The sequence below is a fragment of the Maylandia zebra genome, linkage group LG22 (genome assembly GCF_041146795.1).
Source record: "Maylandia zebra isolate NMK-2024a linkage group LG22, Mzebra_GT3a, whole genome shotgun sequence".
Classification (NCBI taxonomy): domain Eukaryota; kingdom Metazoa; phylum Chordata; class Actinopteri; order Cichliformes; family Cichlidae; genus Maylandia; species Maylandia zebra.
In genome coordinates, this window is record NC_135187.1 from 17,781,885 (window position 1) to 17,803,881 (window position 21,997).

Consider the following 21,997-nt stretch of genomic DNA (forward strand, 5'->3'; position numbering starts at 1 on the left):
GCAAAATATAAAGAAATGAGGGGTGACTCGAGACTTTTGCACAGTACTGTGGTAGGAATAACAATCAAATACGAATACCAACTGCTTTGTTAGTCATATTATTGCAGTCAACTCTAAATTTATACTTCTCATTTTACCGCTGCTGTAGCCCAGACTTCAGGTCTGATTTAAACGCTGATCAGATCAGTATTTTCAACTTTTTACAACTCCAGTGTCACTGAAACTGCTGTTTATATATATTTAGAAGCCGGTTACAAACTATCCTCTCCTCTGACTTCCTCACTTCTCCTACATCTCCCCTCACTGTGTCAGGCAACAGTAATGACTGTGAGTCAGTTCAGCAGCAGGCTCCAGGCTGTCTGGGCCGGACTGAGACGTAAAAGCACCACAAGCAGAGCTTCTGATCTTGGCTGCCCTCTTGTGTTCAGTTGAGGTATTGCACCTCTATAATATTTGTGTATTTAATGTAAAATGACGTCATAGAAACTAATGAATAAACACAGTAGGGTAAGCAATGTTGCCTGAGTGACTCCCCACTCCTCCCACATAAAGTCAATGAGCACTGAGTCAGGTTACTTCAAAAGTCTTTTAATTAGAGTGCATTTCTTGTCTCCATGGTTCCATTCATGAACAAATGTGTTTGTGTGTGTGTTGAGTAAACGACTCCAAATAAAAGCGCCTCAGATAAAAGGCTGCAACAAATTTGCTCATGGCTGGATAGCAGTGTTCCCGACCCTTGGTCTGCATGGCGACGTTAACGGCGAAGGGCGAGCTGAATCACACGCACAATTGGACCACCAGCAGGAGAAGACTTGCACAAGGTTGGTCGTGCATCCAGAAGAGGGGAAGGGTTACAAATCAGTAGTTTAGTTACGCTCACGTCTCAGAGGAAGCCCTGGCTGACTCCACCCTGGCTCTGTTCGCCCTTCGAGGTTCATTGAGCCTCCATCGTCACCCGTGGGTAGCACGCAACTCGATTCATTCATTGTTCAGCAGTTCAATAGTTTCTAGGATGTGCAGGATCAATAGTGAGCTGAAAACAGTGGTCACTGAAGATGCACCACTAAGTTACCTTCAACACTCAGAAATGGTGATTGATCTCTGAAAGCAGCATTTATTTGTTTTACCCAATACTGTATGTACCTGTGCAGTATGCCAAAACTCTACCACCAGAATTTCAATTATTTATGCAACTTCCCCCCAAAAAGCAGGAAAAAGCCTGTCAAGCTTAGTGCGCATATTCAAAATAGGGAGGGAAACCTTCTCTGTTACAATATTATTTCATATCAGTGAAGTATCCTCTTGCTAGGCCTTTTATCACGCACAGTGTGGGGAGGTTTAGGTGTTACCTCCCACGCAGGAACAATGAAGTGTTTAAATATTGACTCTGGCTCTTTTTTCCCTCTTTCACCTCGGGTCAAGGCTGAACCTTGACGCTGTGTTTGCTCTATCTCTGTTCCGCTGATCTTGGCAGTTTTCCTGTAACTATCTGAGCGTGGAGATCGTTCTCTGACAACATCATCACAAAGGCAAAGAAAGGGGGGAATTTTTTGTGTGTGTGTTTCACCCCCATCCTGTGCTCTGAAATTCCTATTTTCGAGTCGGTGTTTGCACTTGGGAAAAACTGACTAATTTAACCCACAGTACTCGCACCAGGTGTCACACCCCGATGACACTGAAAGGCATACATTTTTACATTTGTTCTTTGAACGCAGTGTTGATAAATTGGAGCATGTTTGGCAGGTTAGGCAGAGGCATGAGGAGTGCGAGAGGGAGAAGATGAAGGGGAAGAGGAAAAGTGGCACAGCAGGGAGGATTTCTCCCACAGTGAGCCTGAAGAGACTCGAAGATACACAGCAAAAGACCACATGCCTGCGCCCATCCCATGCTTTCACTTTCCGCGGTGGTTAACAAGTGAGAGCACGTGTCATGAGAAAAGATCCGACAATTAGATCACAAGGAAGGCTGGGAGTGTGGGGGGGAGGGAGTCACTGGTTTCCAATAAAGGGAAACTGGCACGCAGCGTTTAGGGGGAGAGTGTAGATGGCCCGGGGGGTTAGAGGGTCGACAGAGAGAGCTCAAGAGTGGTTAGGCCCTCTCAGTGCATCGGCTCCTCCTGGGAGGGCGAGTTGTCTGGCTGATTGAGTGAAGCCTCAGCGGTTGGAGAATCCCCGCCGTCCTGGATGCCGGTCTCACTGGTGGATGGTGATGGGGTCATCTTGGTCTGAGGCAGGAGGAAAGAAAACAACGTAGGTTTTACTCTGATGGAATTACAGCTACTAGAACAGAGAGCACACACCAGCATCTGTACAACCAATGAAATGAATCTCACTTTGATCCGCTGACTTTGATCAGGCCTCGTTTATTAGGCTGTGGCAACATTTAATGTTTAAATAAAGGAATATTTAAGTGAAGCCATCACCTTTTAAAAAAGCAGCACTGAGAGCACGCTCAGCTTTAAGATAATTAACTCAACTTAAAATGTTTGTTTTACGGCTCTGCACGCTAAATCCCAAGATCAAAGATTTTCTGCAGCATTAAACTCGTCACATTTAACGCAATATGTTGCATTTTACTGCTATATTTTTATAATCCCTGCATATTTTTAACCCTCATTTTATGATCATCGTCTGACAACTTCTCAGATTTGAGGCACTCAGGGGGATCATTTTATGTGAGTGTGCACAGAAGCTGTGCTTCATATCCTTTGTAGTGGAAGGTGGGATATTTTCTGACTCATCCAGAGCACAGAAATGTGTTTTTCTCATCACTAACTTAGACCAGTGCACAGTGGGTCACTAATTGGGATGATGAGATAATTGGGATCCAGCTACCTGCAGTCACTGACATCTTCTAGGCCCGCTACATAAACAGGACCACTAACATCACCAGATACCCTGCACACCGTCTCATCAAACTCCTGCCATGCGGTAGGAGATACATCGACATTCAGTCACACGCAACCAGGCTGAAAACAGTGATACATGACCCTTAAATAACTCTGGGAACTTATATTGCACAACATTTTTGTGACCTGAATGAGTCAAATAATGTCACAGCTTCCACTACTAAGGATATGAAGGACACTGAATAAAGCTTCATAAAGCTCCTGTACCGCTAGTGCTGGGCCCAAGCCTGGATAAGTGGCAGGACTGATTCAGGGAGGGCATCTGACATCACTTACTGGTTTTTAAGGCCTCGAATTGAGCATTTTGACATCCACTATCTTATTTTTATTATTTAAACCAGACACGTGGAGCAACAGATGGCTCTAACTAAGAAACCAAGGACACCGCGTGCTCTCAGAAGCCACAAAGGCTCACTTTAAATCTTGATTAAAAAGTTATTTAAGAGCCGAATTCCTCTTTTCACGAACACTGAAAAGAGAGGACGAACTGAACGCGACCTCATTACTGCGGCGTGACGCCAAAATGCAGTGGAATACAGTTTGTGCGCAGAATAATGGTGCGTTTCTGACTCCTAGCCATTCTACATCCACACAGGCACGTCTGCAGACGGCATCAAGGTCCTTTATCCAGCCGTTACCTTCAGAGTCTCTACTTTCTCCTCAAACGACCTGAAGGTTGGTGCGTTTCTGTGAAAGGAAAAAAAGGCAGAAGACAGAGAGGAGAGAGAGAAAAAAAAAAAGATGACTGAAGTTATCAAACATAATCACACCCAGACGAGATGCAGACACGTCTTCCTTTCAAAAGGAAAATAGAGCAGGACACCCACTGCAAGCACAGCCTTTAAAGGTCATGTTATCTGATACTCGATACACACAATGCGGGATTTTCTAAAGTGACCCCATTCTTCTCTGTTCAGCTGAGAAAGTGCTAAGAGGGCTTGTTTTTCATGCAAACACACAAAGAGAATACAGAGCGAAGAGGGCGAGAGGACAGTCTTCCGAAAAGCCTCTCGTGTGTGTGCGCTCTCGAGCTGAACTTTCGGATTCACCGGGAGAAATTTCTGATTATATTTACAGACCAAATAAGAAATAAAGTTCTTTCAAAACCTGGTTACGTGTGTGTGTCCAGGTTTTGTGAAAGCAGAGCCATATTTAGGGCAGAACATTCTTTCCAAGTGCAGAAAAACAAAAACCAGGCGAGCAGTTTGTGCAGGTGGGCGTTTCCCTGCATCTTCATATTTTCTTCTTCTTCTTTTTTTTAGATTTCTGTTAAACCTCTGAGCCTGACGAAACAGCAGCGGCCTGGCGGAGCGAGATTATTAAAGCTGCAGCTTCACTGATAGCAGATAAAGTGGCTTTCACCAGCGGTCTCTCGGTATTATTAGGGTACGCTGTCAGGCCTTATTTTATTTAACAGGAAACACGCTCTTCTGTCTGTCTACTGCCGCCCACAGACACTGAGCAGCCTCCAACATTCACACGAACTGGTTCGGGTTCTCTTACCTCATGACGGGCATGCTAGCCGAGTGCTGCAATGACTTTACGCTATCCGACAGCATTATTGAGGAGAAAAGAAGGAAGTGTTAGTGGTCATGTTAGCACAGCAGCAGCAGAGCGTGCACAGAGCGAGAGAGCACAACATACAGCACAAACCCTCGTTTATTCTACCGAGTGCATAAATCCTATAAATCCCACTTTATCCAATTAAGATTGATTGTGTATTAACACAGCGGGTACGTGTTAATCCTGCGAGTTATGGGTGAGTATCATGTCATCAAACCCACGCACACACAAAAGGACAACACATGCACACACACACACACCCTTCTGACCCCTGTCAGGCCCTCAGTAGCCCCCACCCCATGGCAACCAGCCCGGAGTCTTTGAGGCTGCTCTTCTCAGCACACTGCAGCTTTGAGAGGACTAATAATCTTGTTTGCGGCTCAGTAATCCAGAGAGAAGAAGGATGACAGGGGAGGGGAGACACACTAAGACACGAGAGGGAAGATCAACAAGAGATACATCTCAAATGCAACAATCTGCTGTTGATTTCTTTTTTTTTTAAAGCCGGGTTTAATCAGGAATAATTCACAGGAAGTGCTGCGTTTGGTGCTCTGAACGCACAGTTTGACACCTAACCCACCGGGACATATGCCCTTTAATAAGAAGCTGGTCAAAGTGGTGCAACAGGCTAATTAGATTTGAATAAAACACATCAGTGCATAAAAACACAGCTGATTTCAGTTCATTCTGCAGAATTTGATTTAAAAAAAAAAAAAAAACATGCAGGAAAATGTCCAAGTTATTCATGCAAATTGAAATCGATCAGAAGAACAACCTCTGCAGTCCCACATTCAAACACATTTCACAAAGATGGTATGAAAAGAAAAATAAGATTTATTTCTCCTTTAACTGGCCTTAAATAAGTGAGCAGTCTTACCTAACTTTATTAGACGTATAGTGTGACCTGCAAAAGCCAAGCAATGCTGTAAGTTACTAACACTTCTGCTGCTTCTATGCTGATTATCGCACATTTCTCATTTGTTTAACACAAAGAAAGGCAGAATATGAATATACAGGAGATATGGAAGCCACTGCTTATGCTTTAAACAAAGATGTGTTTCATGTGGGCCTGCGGGTGCGTTATGAACGGAAGCAGGCGAGCAGTCTCACACTGCCCCCAGTTTTAAAGTTGTCACCTTAAAAACATGTCCTGACTCTGAATCTTGTTAAAATGAGTTTTGTTAGTGGTTAGTAAAGAAAGACAGGAGTGTGGTCTCTTAAACGCTGAGGAAGGACAGAAGGAAAAGAGCCCGCTACAGGAACACATTTCTATCACATGTGATATGATGGACAGGTGCAGCACAGCGGAGCCATTTTTACTGTGGCTTTTCAAAGGATTACAAAATATGATTCGCTGACATCTCCCCGTCTGACTCACCTGACATCCTCGAGCTTCCGGGTGATGGCTGAGCCCATATTTGTGAAAGCTGCTGTAGCCTTCAGACTCGCCTGAGACAGAGTTTCAGAAGTCCTCCTATAGCTGAAACAGAGAGAGAGAAAGAGGAGTGATGGGCGGCCAAAAAAAAAAGAAAAAGGATATGAGTGTGATGAAAAGAGACTGAAGGATCAAAGCCGGAAGAGACACGTGAAGGTCAGAAGTAAACTTCAGTGTCTTTTTCATTTTAAAGAAAAGCCGGAGAGCATCAGAATGCTGCTCATTTCCTTCAATGTGAATCCCATCGAACCATTTCAAACAGGCCACAGGCAGCCTGTCAGGAGCACTGACAGCTTTCTCGTTCAGCACAAAAAGAGCGTTTTCTCCACAGCGCTGACAGTTATCCGTATTTTCAGAGCAATTAGAGAAAACGTGCAGGGTTGATGCATAAGAAAGCTCTCGATCAGGACGGGAAAAGGACAAAAATACTACAAAAAGTCTTTAGCAAACGCTTTCAGCCGGCTGACATGAAGGCATCGTGAAAAGCGCGCAGCTCAGTACTTACGCAGTGGAGGTAGTGACCTCCTGCCAGGTTTTGGTGATGTTCTGTTTCAGCTCATTAAGAGGAGTGATGCCCAGCTTCCTCTTAATTTCAGCCAGCTGCTTGTCTTTGGATGCCAGCACCTGGGACAGAGTCTGGATCTCATCTTCGACCTACACACACACACACACACACACATGCGCACGCACACAGACGTCATATTTGATTCTACATATAAATCTGTACCCCAACATGTAAAGTCTGGCTCATCCAGTATTTGCCATTATAAAAAGACCCAAATTCAAAACACATTTTTTCCAGGTCATAAAACTCCACCATTGTTTAACCGCATGACCGTGGCGACATTTCAAATTTATTTGGAGCCAGTCCCCACAAACACCAACGTTCTGCTGTTACAAATACAAATTATCTCATTAAATCCGCAGTAAATACATTCGACAAATGAGCCGTTTGATCAAAATACTTTAAATCGACTGAACAGAATGACTGTTCTCCAAATAACTCGTTAAAAAAAAAATTATTATTTGAGCCTTTTAGCCTTTATCTGATAGAGGCGGACAGGACAGCATGGAGCCAGAGAGGGCGGGTGACAGGCCGCAGCAAAGGCCCTGAGGCTGAATCGAACCCAGGCAGCTGCAGAGAGGACCGAGCCGTTAGTACACGGGGTCACACGCGCCACCAGGTGAGGTCCTGGAGCAACAACATTCAGCTGTTTTAAATAGCTGTGAACCGTTTTTTAAGTGAAAAGGCCTGAACTTAGCTTCTCAGTGGTTAAAGAGCATGGCATGTTCCCCCATGCGTGGGCTCTCTCTCGGTACTCTGGCTTCCTCCCACAGTCCATCCTGTCAGGTTAACTGATTATCCCAAACTGGGAGCGTGAATGTTTACCTCGCTCAGACCAACATCTCTTCTATTAAATCTTTGACCCCTCCTGACCTTAGCCAGCTCCTCCTGCAGCTCCTGACGCTCTTCCTCTGTCAAGTCGGGCGTTGTTGAGGACGCAGCGCCAACAGACGTCACTGCATCCTCTCCCACCTCTGGGGCCGAGTCCGGATGGCCCTGGGAACCTGGGAGGTAAAAAAAGAAAAGAAAGAAAGAAAAGAAAACAATGTTTTTGACTCAGCAAGAAGTGCAAAATTTAATGAAGTGATCTCTTTTTAAAGATAAACAGACATGTCTGGTGATTTAACATGTGACAGAGATTAAGGAGTGAAGCTTTCCACAATTCTTCCTGCACAGACCAGCTATACCATCTCCCTCACACACACACACACGGCATATAGAGTACAAGCTTGTCTTGGATGTTGATGACTCTGACAGAGCTGTGCTCAGCAGGAACAAGAGCGCATCAATAATACAAAAAACTTTCTAGATGGAGATATCCTCGGCTCAGACGGTGTGAGAGGAGGAGTTGTTGGGATCTGTGAAACAAAAGTACGACACCCAATAAGGATGTTCTGGGCCAGAAGTGAGCTGGAATAGGGGAAACAAAAATCTCTCCCTGAGGTCTTTTTTTTTTTTTTTTTGGTATCTAGTCAAATTATTTCAAGGAAGTTAAAGTATAGACGCAAAACCCAAAATAGGAGAGTATGAAAAAAATAAAAATAAAGGAAAAAGGGGAAACCCCAGAGCTGAATAACTCAGTGTGAGGGGAAGAATACAAGAAAAAGGAACTGCTGGAGTGAACTTCATACACATACAGTGTTGTTACCTCAGCGTGGAGGCAGAACCATCACACAAAACAGAGAAGAGTGTAAGTTTCATTAAAGCGTTGGCTCAACCTAACGAGTAAGAGAATTTGGCCATGTGCAATTTTCTCAGCAGACTGGGGTTGTAATAATTATGTAATAACAGTGAAATATATGTAATAGTGCAAGAGTGAAATGAAGACATCAGGTGCAGCTTCTGTGTATTTGCAGCTGCTTATTATTATTCAGGATTTAAAAAGAAAAAGTGCATTTGAAGGTGGTCGCGTAAGCAGCCAATCATTATATTTTGACCTGTTCACTGCATGAATATAGGAAATGTTCCTCTCAGTGACTAAGCTGTCACCCAGCTGGGGTCAGGATTTGGCATAAACAGCAAAACGCACAACATCATTTTAGCCGGTGATATATTTTGTTTCCACACGGAAGCTGCGGTGAAACGCGCAATCTCGCCAAAAGGAATGGTACTTGAAATACATCTTTATCTCCAGCCTCCTCCTCCCACTTCATTCCAAATACTGAGGACACCCTTTCTCTCTTTCAATGCGGACCACTGTGAAGACGTGAGACGGAGACAGAAAAAAAGAGGAGAAAAAAAAAAAATCACATAAATCTAGCAGTGCACACTCCCACAAAGACAGCGGGATTGCCTCACGCCGTCTGGAGAGCCGTTAATGAAATAACGTTCCTCTGCCTTCAAAACACACATTATTATCACGAGCTGAGGGAGCTGTGCCATTAATTGCTTCTCCTTTTACATTTAATTAACGCCAGGGGACAAGGCGAGCGGATTGGACACCTCGCAAGTGCAAATATTTATATGTCAAAACACGCTTTGGCGAGAGAAGTGAATCCGAGGCAAATCGTTTCGACGAGGAAACGGAGATGGGCATTATGGTAATCAGGCAAAAAGAACCACAGAGGAAATTCTCATTTAGCCCTCAGTCCTGAAACCACCCCCTCTGTTCCTGTGGGGTGTTTCACTTCATCTGCCCTTAAGCGCTTTTCCACTCTCTTTTGAATTTACCCCCCTCTTCTTTCTACTAGTGATACAGCACTGACACCATATATGCAGACAAACCTGCGTACTACAACATCACAATTTTGCAAAAGACACTTCCTGTTATAACGGCTGTGCTTCAGCCAGATAAAGAAAAAAATAAGACACCACCCTTTTTTTGTAAATTTTAGTACACATAATGTTTTGATAACCTACAATATGTTGCTCAGGAACTCATTTTCTTCAAGCACATCGTGTTATGTAAAATTCTGGGCACCTCTGTAAATGTCTTGTAGGTGTGTTTCCATCAGTAGGTGCTAAGAGCATGAGAGGGAAAAAAAAGAAACAAAGGGAGAGTCAGAGAGAGAAACAAATAGAGAAGTTTATATGCGAGTGTAGGCAGAAGTTTGGCTTGCGACATCAAACTGCATACTCACCCACATCCCTGCCCAACCTCTATGGTTTGAGTTCATTTCCTCTTAACAATCCTGCCCTATGAGCACCCAACTGTGTGTCTGTCAGTACTGTAGCAACGACGAAGACGTGCACTTAAATAGAGACCACGAGCTTTTTGATTGTCCCTCTTTTCCTGTGATAAGCGATAAGCAGCGAGGTCGCCTAGTCATCGGATAGCGGTAACCACGCTAATGCAGCTTTCATAAAGGGCCAGACGACACACCAATAAACATGGAAATCAATAAAGTTGTATTACACAACCAGAATGTTACGAAAGAATAAGATAAGAATGACAGTGTGCATAGGAAGCTATTTGTTCACCTTAATGGGCTCTATTGTCTCATTTGAGTTATATCAACCTCAATCCTTACACACTTTTGTGTGTGTGTCTGCACACAAACAGCTCCCAACATGACGAGGAACATCTTTTAAGATTTTCCATCTCTCTCTCTCTGTCAAACTTATTCTCATAAATACGACCTACCTCAAACGCCTCATGGAAATTTCATCAAATTTACACAGAGATTTAATTGGACTCAAGAGTGAATTAATACTGGTAGTCAAAGGTTAAAGGTCATCGAGCACACTGTCAACCATAACCAATTAGAAGGAAATTTAGCATAAATGCTCAGCAGGGTAAAATGATGACATTTAATATAAAAGCGGCAACTTGACTGATACGTGCGATTTTCTCTGACATTGTGGTGCCTAAAATATTGGCCACCTTATTATGTAAACAAACACGCAAGCGAACACAACAGGAAATGTGACAGTCAGCGATCCGGATACCTACAATCAAAACTCTCCTCTTAAGGAAATACTTAGAATTAGAGCTTGTATTAAAAGAAGCATCCAGCTGCGTCGAGGCACTAAACCCATTCTGTGTTATTTGCAACTTTCAACAGTGCTAGCGTTAAAGAACATGAGGCATAAAAACCTCAGCATGAACAGAAACTACGAGGACCTGGGAACACTAAGACACATGGAGCGCGCACACAGCCAGGGTCGTGGCAAGGAACAGAGGAAGATGAGGAATTGAATTCACAACAACAGGTGACAACAGGTGGAAACACAGCTGGAACTAATCTGAGTAACAGAACAGGAGAAGCAAAACTGAGCATAACACACATGAGACGAGGCACCGTCAAAATAAAACAGGAAGTGACATACACATGGCGACCCAGACGAGGACATGAAAGCTTGACAGTAGGACAGGAGGTAAACGGACACGGAAGCACGTGGCAGAGTGGGGAGACAAAGAACGTGGAAACAGGTACAGGAGACAGAACATAGAGACGCAGACTATGACCAACGGGACATGACAACAAGACTGACATCCACAGGAGACACCGAGGACAGAACACAGGGACGAGACATGAAAGGAAACTAATATCAGACTCAGAGACTCTAGAAAGAACCAAACTCAAGACTAAACCGTACAAAACTAAAACTCTTAATCATCTTCATGACGCAAAGGAAAGAATAATGAATTCACACAAAACTTGAAATCCTGGCTCACAGACCCAGGTACCATGACAACAGGAGGTTCCTACCGCAGCTGAATGAGTCTGTAATGGGAGGAATGATGGTTGGGGAACAGATGATGAACACTGCTGCCTGTGAGAACTCGTTGGAAAGGCTTAATTGTAAAAATGAGACAAAATCAAAGCATAACTCGATATGGACAGTCTGTACTGGACGTTGCAAAAATGTCACCCATTAACTTATGGTACAAACTGTGTACGTCTTGTTCTGTCTTTTTCTGTTTATATCTAACTCAATTGGATAAATGTTCAAAGACAGCGTGATAAAGAGCTGAAAAACTTTAAACTACTGCAGCAAATACTTCTCTTTTTCCCCAAAACAGAAAAACGGACAGTTTTACAGTCATTGCATCCTTATTTTCTACATTTCTAGGAAAAAGAAGGAAAACGCGGCGCGCCGTGTGGTACAGCAGCATAATTATGACTGAAGTTTAAAGAGTTATGATGGTCTGAAATCAACACTGTCTGAGATCTAGAAACATCTAAATTGAGAGAATGCTGTCATACGCATCGCCGACAATCATCATTTGTTCCCTCCCCCTCCAGTTTGTGCCCCCACCCCAAATTCTTCCTGTTCAATGAACCAAACCCATGTTTTGTCTTTTTATCCAGCAAGCGCACACACACACACACACACACGCGAAAAACACAGACCCTTCACTCGGCCTCTCCCTTCTCTCCTTGTGATTACCTCTGGTTTTGACAGCTGGCGAGCTGGGCGGTGTGTCGCTTAAGGCTGGGGAGAGGTAGAGATAGCTGGTGTTGACTCCTTGTTCAAAGTCAAACGGAGAGCGGTATTCCTCCAGAGGGTCCATGCTTTATTCTTTACAGCTCTCAGCGTGTTGCCGGCCGGAGCGACTACCACCTCCTTTTTACCAGCACTACCTAAGCAGAGCCAGCCGAGTGCTTATTGCTGATTGTTTGCATGTGACCCAGGCGCGTGCTGCTTGTGTCCGTTTCCTTCTTTACTAGACATACGGAGACACACTCGAGTGTCCAAGTGTGTGCACGCACAAGGAAGGAGGTTTTGTATCGGCCCTCAGGTAGTCACAAGGTGAGAGTGACTACAGTGATGCCAATTTCTAAATATCGGTTTCTGTTTTGGGCCAAGGTGTAGTGAGCCCTTTGCTCCTGTCTTGCTGTTAATAAGTTACCTGTCCCCTCAAGCAGCTGTTGTAGCCGGCTCACACACACAGACACACAAAAAACACACCCTCCCACTTCCTCTCCACTATAATCCCAAAGGTCAGTTCTTAGTCCATCCCGCAGACCGTGAGCGCCATCGCTGTCATTTTTGTGTGCCTAGCTGCTGTTGCGATACCGCACGGTACTCCTGTTCCAATACTCTCGGGTTCCGCCGCCAGTTCCCGCCCTCCCTCGCTTCCCAGCCTGTCAATCGAGGAGGACATGAGAGCGACCCCATTTGTGTGGGCCGGTCATGCGATGTGATTGTGTGGGGGCGCATTAGATGAAAAGCATAATCTGCAGTGTCCCAGATTACAGCAAAGCTCTAATCCAGGGTGGACAGTCCAGCTTGAAGCAGCGGTAATGCTAGTCAGCTAGAAAGGAGAAGAGAGGGTGCCAGAGGCTACGCGAAGTGGTAGAGGGAACAAGTGCTAGGTTGTGTACTCACACAAACTGCTTGCCACAATGGCATTCTCTGAACTAGAAAGCTCCTGTAATGCAAGACCTTCATCACATGAAAACAAACTCTTTTAATCGAGCTTTTCCTCGCCTGAAAGCAGACTTTTTCTTTTGCATTACGACACGGCACAGAGCTGTGACATAAAGCAGGTATTTAGGCTGCACAAAGAGAGGAAAACATAAGTGCAATCCTTGTCACATTTCAATCAAATGTGCAAAAAGCAGCGTAGATGGCAACATATTAGACACTGAAGCTTTCAAGGTTGCGTTGAAAAGGAAAAGCAGCACAAGTTTTATGACGGTGAACAGACAGAATCCCTGAAAGAGCTCGAGAGCATTGTGGAAGGAGGTACAAAACAAACATCGGCTAGTTTAAACAGAGTGAAGCCGACTCAAAGCAAGATCATATACTGAGTTTTTACTGGTTTGAAACTGAGGTCTGGGGGTTATCAGCTCAGTTACCCACCTAGTAATTTACCTTTAGTTAACAGACGTGTCAGACGAAGGCTTTCCTGTTAGGTCTGGACATTTAATAATCAAAAATGTATTTTATATTTAAGCAAATGTGCAGGGGGGGGGGGGGGGGGGGGGGGGGGCTATCCAGGCAATCACAGGGAAAACAGAAAGGGTTATATCAAACCCCTCTTTAAAGAAATGCATTCAAATATATTTCAATTACTACCCTGATGATTTTCCTTTGGGGAAAGCCCAAAACGCTTCAGTAGATTTACGATTTTTTATTTCTTCCCTGATGTATAATAAGTAATCCCAGCAGACTCAACTACGGATGTAAAATTGCCCTAAAATTACTCGATAACTTTGGAAAGATGTGCTGCAGCACCGGTATCGAGCAGCATTAAAATTGAAGTGGTAAAGATTTAAACTCTGCAAAGGTATCGCTGCAGGGAAAATTAGCACATTAGTACAGAAATGTTCACAGGGAGAATTTAAAAACTATGTACATAAATCACGAGCTCCCTTCAGGCCTGTGCAGCCACCATTCTTCTGTGCAGAAAGCCAGACGTGCATGTCTGCTTGATCCTCTCCAGGAAATGCCTTACATTTAGAGAGAAGGAGCGGTGCTCTCCTGAAAGTATTGAAACACTAGGGGACAAATTCCACGATTAACTAGAGTCAAAAAAAAAAGTTGACATTTTTTCCTCCTACATATTTTGCACAACTCAACATTCGAGTCTCTTTAAATCAGTACCTGTGGATAAAGTTAAACACAGCAAGGAAACTCTTATTGAAAAAAAAAGAAAAAGTCTTTGATATTAGATCGAACTCATCGAGTTGCTCAGTTTCTGAGGCAGCAAAGCAAATCAACATTTTGCACCTTACTGTAAGATACGAGGTTCTTCTGCAATGCTGTTCTTCTGCGCCTTTTAATCCACAGGCCTGATCCGTTTCCTGCATGTTCACAAGGAAACTCAAATTCTGCCTTCTTAGAATCAAAGGCTGGTTTGTGGGAAAGCCTCCCATGTGAATGTTTGCCCTCTCGTTCTCACTGTAGATGAACGCGCTTTGAGCTACCTGCAGACACTGTGGTGATGTTTTTTGGTTGGTCTGCTGTTTGGTTGGGCAGATAGGAAAACAGTTGAAATCTGCACCAGCAGTAGTGACACGTTTTCCACTTTCAAACTATTTGGAGATCCTATTTAAATCCTCATCAGACTAAAACAAATCCAGATTTTTTTTTTCCTAAAGCTCTTGGTCTGATGGCATCCCACACCTTAAAAAGGAAAAATACAAATAAAAAACACAGCACTTGCTGAATAAGCAGGTCATAGTTATGGTCTGATCTCATTTTCAACTGTAAGCAATGTTTCAAAGACATAAACATGCCAACCAGCTGAAATGTGGAAAAAGCCAATAATCTTAATGGGACTTACTTATTTTTCTACTTAACTGTACATCCAAGTGATGAACATGTTCATTTTTTCCATTTGAGGAAAACAGGTGACTAAGAGTAACTCAGTATCAAAGAACCCCCACCATGGCAGCAGAGGTATTACAATGATGGTGACAGGGAGATGATGAGTTTCAATGTAACAGCAAACCCTACAGTACACATGACAAGTCTGTAAAACAAGTTGTTGGTCATATAAGGCTAAATAGCATAACACTACAGCTACACTAGACAGGCTCCACAACACAGCTTTTCTATTTAGCAAGGTCAACCCAGAAGTAATGCGTTTGCAGTCGCTCACGGCAAACTATCAAGCCTCAACGTGCAAACAACAGTCCAATATAAACGTCTCAGTAAATGTACGAACACATTCTCTTAAAACAGTCTAAATGATTAGTATTACTGGCACTTCTTTCAAGTACTCCAGCATACAAACAGCCTCCAGTGCTGACAGTCATTACACATTCGCTTGGCGGCTGCAGGTAATATTTCTGTGGTTTCTGTAACTTTGGGATTTCCTGACAACAGATATTTTCCCCTCTCAACTGGCATTTTATGACATTCCCCACAAGTCAGCCACAACATAAACAATAAGAAATTATGTCCCTCGGCAGGTTTGTTTTTGTGACTTTGCATACTCCCAAAAAGAGGAAGTAGAGTTCACAAAGACTTTGTGGTTCACTTTGTGGAAGCCAGACAAGGGACGGGTAATCAGAAGGAAATGTGAAAGAGCTGAAAGTGATTGTTTCAGGCAGAATGAGCTGAAAGCCTCTATGAGGGTTCGGTTTAGCAGAAATTTTTTTTTTCTTAAACTGGGAAGTCTCAGAATACAAATATAGAGGTAAATATGAATACAAGAGGTCCTCGTTAAGATGCAAGCACAAATACTTTTCTACAAGAATCCTTCTGTACTGAAACGGATCAAACCAGCACACTCATTTTTCTATCTTAGCAAACAGTATCTCTCTCAGCTAGACTGGACAGGCCTCCCAACATGATGAACTCAACATAACTCCCTCCTGATCAGTGGAGCCCCTAATCCATGTGATACTTGTTAAAACAACGTACACAGACACACGTGCACACAAACCAGTACGCTTGTATAGCTATATTATTAAAAATGATGAAAGTCAAGGTCACAAATCAGACATTTTCACAGAATAAGTTCATGCCATTAAAACATCCCATTTGATTTATAAGACAAACAGAAACACAAATCAACCCCTGCCGCGACTGTGACCGTAAACACAAACAAACAGCCATTTTAGAGCGGCTAATGAAGCACAGCGCACGATCAATTACCTTACTATTCAAAGCAGGGCCTGTCACACGATTAGCCTAAACAGGAATCATGAGACATGGATAACTGTGGATACTTTAACTAGGCCCACAAAGCATGAGATGTGCATGATGGGAAGTGGCTATACCTCAGATGAACACCGATACCGTACATGTGCATTCAATCTAGACTCTTGGCTACACGACTTAAGACAAACATGGAGATGAAAGCTGATTAAAGTTAGTCTGACAGGCTGGGGGAAAAAAATCTCCTCTCGATCTGTTGCTTAAATGTGAAGCAGCTGCTTGCAGATGGTTAGCGCACAACTGGAAACAACTGGAAACAGCTAACCAACCCAGAACACAACTGTACATGAACCATTCAAACTGGAAAAGGGTGTCAATCCTCTCATCCTTCAAACAACGGTAAACACTAAAAATGGGTTGTTTCTCCAAATACAAGGTCTAATGTATGGCAACAGATTGGAAAGCTGTTGTTGTGTGGCCTACTTCCAAAACAGATTCACCATCTTACTCTATTTGCACTACAAATACAGGACATGGTGTATAGAGCAGCACGGTAGTACAGCACATTAAAAAAGTAATGAAACCAAAACTTTCTGCAGTCATTATACATCTTAGATGATACCAATAAACGCTAAAAGTTTACGTTTTTTCCCTGATTGTGTTACAAAACCTTAAATAACTGAAGTGATGGAGTTTAGATGAAAACAGCAGGTATCGGACAGGAAAAAAGGGTCTGCCAAACCTTCTACTGTCATGTAAGGTACCGATTAAAAGATAATGAAAGCAGGGACAGAAGTAACCTGAAATAAAAAAGAACTTTTGGTTAATTGGGAGTAATAATTTATATCTCTACTGAACTTTCTTTTAAATAGTTTATCAAAGTTTCTGTCTGCAGTCTTTCACTGGAAAATAAACTACCAGGCAGGTGAGAGTGCTGCTTGGCCAAATCTCACAAGTCGGTGAAAAATTCTCCATAAAGCTGTACTGAAAGTAGTGGAATTTATTGACCTTTGAGTTTCTTTTTCGTTCAGTTTAACAGAGCCTGATCACTGCATTTTACTGCTGAAATGTCAAACAATTCAGATAAATATTAAATGCATTGCATTGTGATGTATATATTTAGGTTAAAAGCACCTTTGCCTGAGTATTCTCTCAAACTTCAGACTTTTTGGATCAGCATAAAGCATCTTATACCATATTTGCCAACGTTTTCTTTCAGGCAACTATCAGGTCCACATACAAAGTTTTCAAATAGACAGCTGGTGTTCCCTTTAATCTTTGAAATGAAATGTGCAAACCTGGCGACACCAACGTTCAAAGTTACAGCTTTCAAGGCTACAGCTTCTCGCATACATCAAACCCTTCCAAATGTCCTTTGAAAATGATCTACGACAGCCATGACTGCTGACAGGTGTATTTCTGAGTAGACTTCAAATACTAATGGTTTTGGTAAACACACATCTGGTTTTCACTAAATGGGAGGTCCAGCCCAGACTGACACAGCTTGTAGCCCAATATGACATTTATTGGCATGACTGAAAAAAATCATAGCAAACCTTTACATAAACACATGCAGTGTTTGCAGCTTTTAAAGTGTGATTTGGCTGTGCTGAATGTATTTCTAGCTCAAACGACCGGATCTACATTACTGGGGTGGGGATGTTGTTTGTGAGAGACTTCCTCTGACAGCTGAAAGCAGACAGTTGTGCATCGCAGAAATCTAATAACGCCAAAAAATGTTGGCTTCTGCTCCTGATCAATCTCATTAGACCGGTAGCTGAAAAACAACACGGGCTGGTGAACCTGACCACGTCCTTTCTGAACTGATTCAAGCCACAAGCTTGTATGCAGAAAATGAAACAGGCAACATTCAAAACAACAATAAAAGTTAGTCTGGAGTACAAAAACTTTCTACAGTCCTTGACATTGACCTGGAACAATATGACTGAGTGAGAAGGCGTTTAGGTTCAGGCATCTATCAGAGTACCAATAACCTCTTTGTAGTCTATTCAAGCTCTATAAATGTTGATGAACAAATCAAGATTAACAAGATCATAAGGCACATCTGAGTCAACCACAGATTTCACTGAACCTGAGTTTAAGGGGAAAAAAACATTCACTATGGAAAAAAATAACATTATACTGCAAGAAAAAGGGAGGACACAAACAGACAAGTTTGTTATCCAAAGATCATCTGCACAGAGACACACAATCAGGGGAGAGCAGACTCCTTTGAGAGGCACCAGTCAGAGCACTCTCCGACCTTGGTCCTGCAAAAAACCTGTTCACCAAGTTATTTGCAAATGCTTTACCTGAATTACTGTCAAAGGATTGAAACATCTAACCTATGAAACCCTCCCTTAAAATAAATACATAAATAAATAACGTAAAGGGAGATTATTGTATTGAAGCAAGCAAATACTTGTCACTGAGCGGTCTCAACTTCTACGAGGAGGATGCAGGTACAGATGGTAGTAAAATACAGCTACCATACCAAAAGTCTGACCTTGAAACAAACTTGGCTGCCTGTACAGCAGTGCGACTATAAATTCAGAGAGCACAGCAGTTCCTATGATGATATTTAAGGTGATAAAATTACATCTCGAGAGGCAGATCATTTACTTTTGCTGCCTAGAGAGGTAAACAGACACCACCTCAAGGCTGCAGTAAAGTTAGAGATTGGCAAAGAGTTTCCCCTTTATCTGATAACTATGCAATTTCACTTTCTTGTGATTACTTGTGGTACAGGCCTGTTTTATTGCGATTTTGATGAACAATAGCCTGTAGTGCAAGTGTGCACGGCCTTAAAAGAAATCTGGCATTCACCTTTTTTCAAACTGTGTTTTTTAAGGTCACATGCAATGACTTATAAAACCACTAAAAGACAAGATATCTAACTGGTGCATCCGCCGCACGCACACAGTGAAAAAACATGTCATGTGGGAAGGGAAAACCCTCCAAAGCATACCACAAGAAACCTTTATGAGCAAAGAGAACCCAGATCAAACAGTTACTAAGATACCATTTACTTAAGGATGTGTTCAGGACCTGCAACTCTAATTCAGGAATGGGCTTCACAAGCGTGGCATTTAAAGCCAAGTAAAGCATTCTTTTCTATTGTGTCCACTGGCAGCAACACAGAAAGTGATGCAGAAACACACCTCATTTCTTCTGATATGGAGAAGCACAAATTATCAATCAGGAACCAGTTACATCAATAATTCTGGTGTTCATACGCAACATTTGTTCTGGCTTTCTCGCTCTGCGTTATTAAAAAGGGAAGAAGAAGAAGAAGGGGAAAAAAAACAAAAAAAACCCCACACAAAACAACTTTCAACCATCAGAAAATTACTTTTGAGAACCCAGAGGAGGGTGAAGGCTGTTTGTGCTGCAGGGAAATTTGGTCAAAAATTCCAACATGACATTTTAAATGAACAAATAAAACTCAGATGCTTTGCTTCTTTCCACAAACACTTTAGTGCAAATGAAGTAGAATAAAATAACACAAAGATCAGAGAAGAATGGATCATGCTGTTTATGAGTAAAATCACAAAAAGTTGGACATACAAGCTTTTTTGTGTGCAAATGTGGACTTTTCTGTACTCCAGCAAAGACATATGGACTTGAGACAGGAGCAGTTGTGTTTAAGTACATAAGAGAGCAGAACAGCTGCTTGATAGGAAAGCAAACGTGCAGGAAGAGTAACGAGGTGAAAGACAGAAATGCAGGTAGGATACCTGTGGTTAACTGAACTGTGCTATAGTTTGGCAGGAGAAAAATCAGCAAAACCCACAACTCACAACCACTTTGGCACAGAATAAGTGTTCGTAAATTTCAAAATAAAACTTTTTTTTCAGTGTAAAAAACCATTTGAAAGAGCATAAGAGCACAGCGTGACTTGTCTGAACTAGTTATAGCAGTGAGCTGTCAAACAGGTGTAACCCATTTTTACAGGCTACGCCGTTAGTTACAAAATATGTTGTTGACTAGTGTTTTACTGCTTTTCTTCACTGCCTGTCAAGGTTTTTAACTCACACAAAAACTGAAATGTGCGTTTATGGTTTCACCTAATAAGTTAATGGGTGGTTAAAAAACAAATTGTGGCGTGACACCGCACTTCCGTGTCATTTTTCTAGAAATCTGTTGCAGTGGTGCTGCTGAAAAAAAGTTATTTTCTTATTCAAATTCTTCAAACTGTTGTCCGTCGCAAAAATAACTCACTTTATTCGTATGGCGAGAGGTAGCATATGCTCTCAACGAACTAACTTGAGTCACAGCACAAAGTTAGCTAGTCCGCTAACTTTTCTCTAAGGAAAAAGTAGTTTTAAAACATCTATTACGACACTGGCACGCGTCGATGATTTAATTACCTTTGTCTGCATCCTCCATTGTCCGTCCAAAGCGTTGTTTCTCGTCGATTTCTACTCAGGGTCCTCAGGTTGTTCACTTTCCTGCTGTGGGTCTTCCTGTTCTCTGCCTCATGTTGCCAGGCAGCCCGCCGTGCGGGGTGGGGTTCGCGGTGACGTCAGCACGCAGCAGTGTAAACAGAAGCAAGCACGTGGATCAAGTTTTAGCCCAACAACAATGCAAAGCTGCGCAACAAGGACACGTCATTACTTGTGTTTCTGTTTTGTTTGTTTGTTTGTTTGTTTTTTACTGTACAACAAGAGTATGTATATGTAAAATGTATATATATCTGCAATAGTGTAGTAGTATATATATGTTGTTTTATTTTTCTTACAGATACAGTGTCAGGTAAAATGCGAAGAAGACTATGACACATGCAAACCTGTTGCTTCTGGTGCCAGTTAAATCAGTTTAAAGAAAAGCCAGTTAAATCGGGCTTTTAAATCATTATCATTTTATTTTTAATACTAATAGTGAGGAAAATACCGCTGCTCCACATCATGTAACTCCAGCATAAAGGAAGAATGAAATTATATATCAATATCAATTTTTATCATGGCTGCCTTAAATATTAGTTTCTATTTCTTTTTTGTTTTTCTTCTTTTTGTTTCTTTTTAAGAGTTATATATATTCGGCTAAATATTGTTTTGAGCATATCTTTCTTAAGCTCAAACTAACCTCCATTTACAATCAAGTCAATTCAAGATTTATTTCTAATTTTAAAGATACAGCAGTCATTGCTCTGCTGAGACAGAATTCACTGCCACCTGCGAGGCCTGCTGTTCATTTGATGCGAGATGACACACTGCATTTTAGTATGACAGAATCGAAGGAATTTCAGTTATTTTTCCTTTTAGTTCCATTATATTTTTATTTTCCAGCTGATAGCGTGTACGGGCTAGATGAATAAACACACACACTAGCCATACAAAACATTCCTTGTCTTCTTCTCGGGGATTTACCCACTCCTGTGGGATATACAATCCTCCACGTTACTGTCATCCAAACCCGGGTTAATTCCCACTCTTGTTCACACGCTGTGTGTGCAAAGCTCTTAATTGGGAAGCAATGAAACTATACACCAAGCAATGTGACACACACTGAGGGTGAGAAAAGACGCTCAGATGAAAGAGTGCCACCTACTGGATTTCGTTTTGATCACAAGGAGTGGGAGACGAGCAGATACGCGAGAATACAAGGCTGGAGTCTCCAGAGAATGACGCTTCGCGTCCAAACGCATTGCGTGACTTTATTTCAGACACGCGCGTTTCAATATATATATACAAAATCTCAGTTAATGAATAACACCTTTGTTTTAGGGTTCAACATGCATCAGCAAACTCAACAAAGGAGGTCTGGAAAAAAACACACAAATGAAAATGTACTTCGAGCACATACAAAATATAAGGCAACATTCTTACACACACCACATAAAGCTCAGAGGGAATATTGTGGTGTTGAATGTCGAATCTTGACTTAATATTAGTGTAGTGTAAGCAATTTTGTTTGGAATAAATATCTCGGTTAACATGCTTTTATGTATATTTATTGGCCCCACTTCTTTATATTCAAATGCCAACCTTTATTTATTTATGTATAATACATATATTCACTATAA

At 42.2% G+C, this 21,997-nt stretch overlaps 1 protein-coding gene across 4 annotated transcripts; it reads right to left on the reverse strand.

Annotated features, from left to right (window-relative positions):
• Nucleotides 1-572: 572 nt before the first annotated feature.
• Nucleotides 573-20,497, reverse strand: tpd52 (tumor protein D52). 4 transcript variants are annotated; one of them, XM_012918607.3, is made up of 7 exons: nucleotides 20,343-20,497; nucleotides 7,345-7,475; nucleotides 6,412-6,560; nucleotides 5,850-5,951; nucleotides 4,412-4,453; nucleotides 3,547-3,595; nucleotides 573-2,224 (listed from the first exon to the last, which is right to left on the reverse strand). In XM_012918607.3, the coding sequence occupies exons 1-7, from the start codon at nucleotides 20,359-20,361 to the stop codon at nucleotides 2,099-2,101; spliced, it is 618 nt and encodes a 205-aa protein (XP_012774061.2). In that variant the 5' UTR covers nucleotides 20,362-20,497; the 3' UTR covers nucleotides 573-2,098. The 4 variants fall into 4 exon arrangements, with proteins under 4 accessions (XP_012774061.2, XP_004549267.2, XP_076735349.1 ...); XM_004549210.5 differs by lacking the exon at nucleotides 20,343-20,497 and adding an exon at nucleotides 11,806-12,497; XM_076879234.1 differs by lacking the exons at nucleotides 4,412-4,453; nucleotides 20,343-20,497 and adding exons at nucleotides 5,349-5,375; nucleotides 11,806-12,497.
• Nucleotides 20,498-21,997: the final 1,500 nt, after the last annotated feature.

Excerpts from the sequence above, each read along its gene's own strand:
- tpd52 (XM_004549210.5), bottom strand. The coding sequence starts at position 11,929 with ATGGACCCTCTGGAGGAATACCGCTCTCCGTTTGACTTTGAACAAGGA. Across the intron at positions 5,952-6,411 it reads GAGGTCACTACCTCCACTGC|CTATAGGAGGACTTCTGAAA; the intron begins GTAAGTACTGAG and ends TCTCTGTTTCAG. Across the intron at positions 2,225-3,546 it reads AGAAAGTAGAGACTCTGAAG|ACCAAGATGACCCCATCACC; the intron begins GTAACGGCTGGA and ends CTCCTGCCTCAG.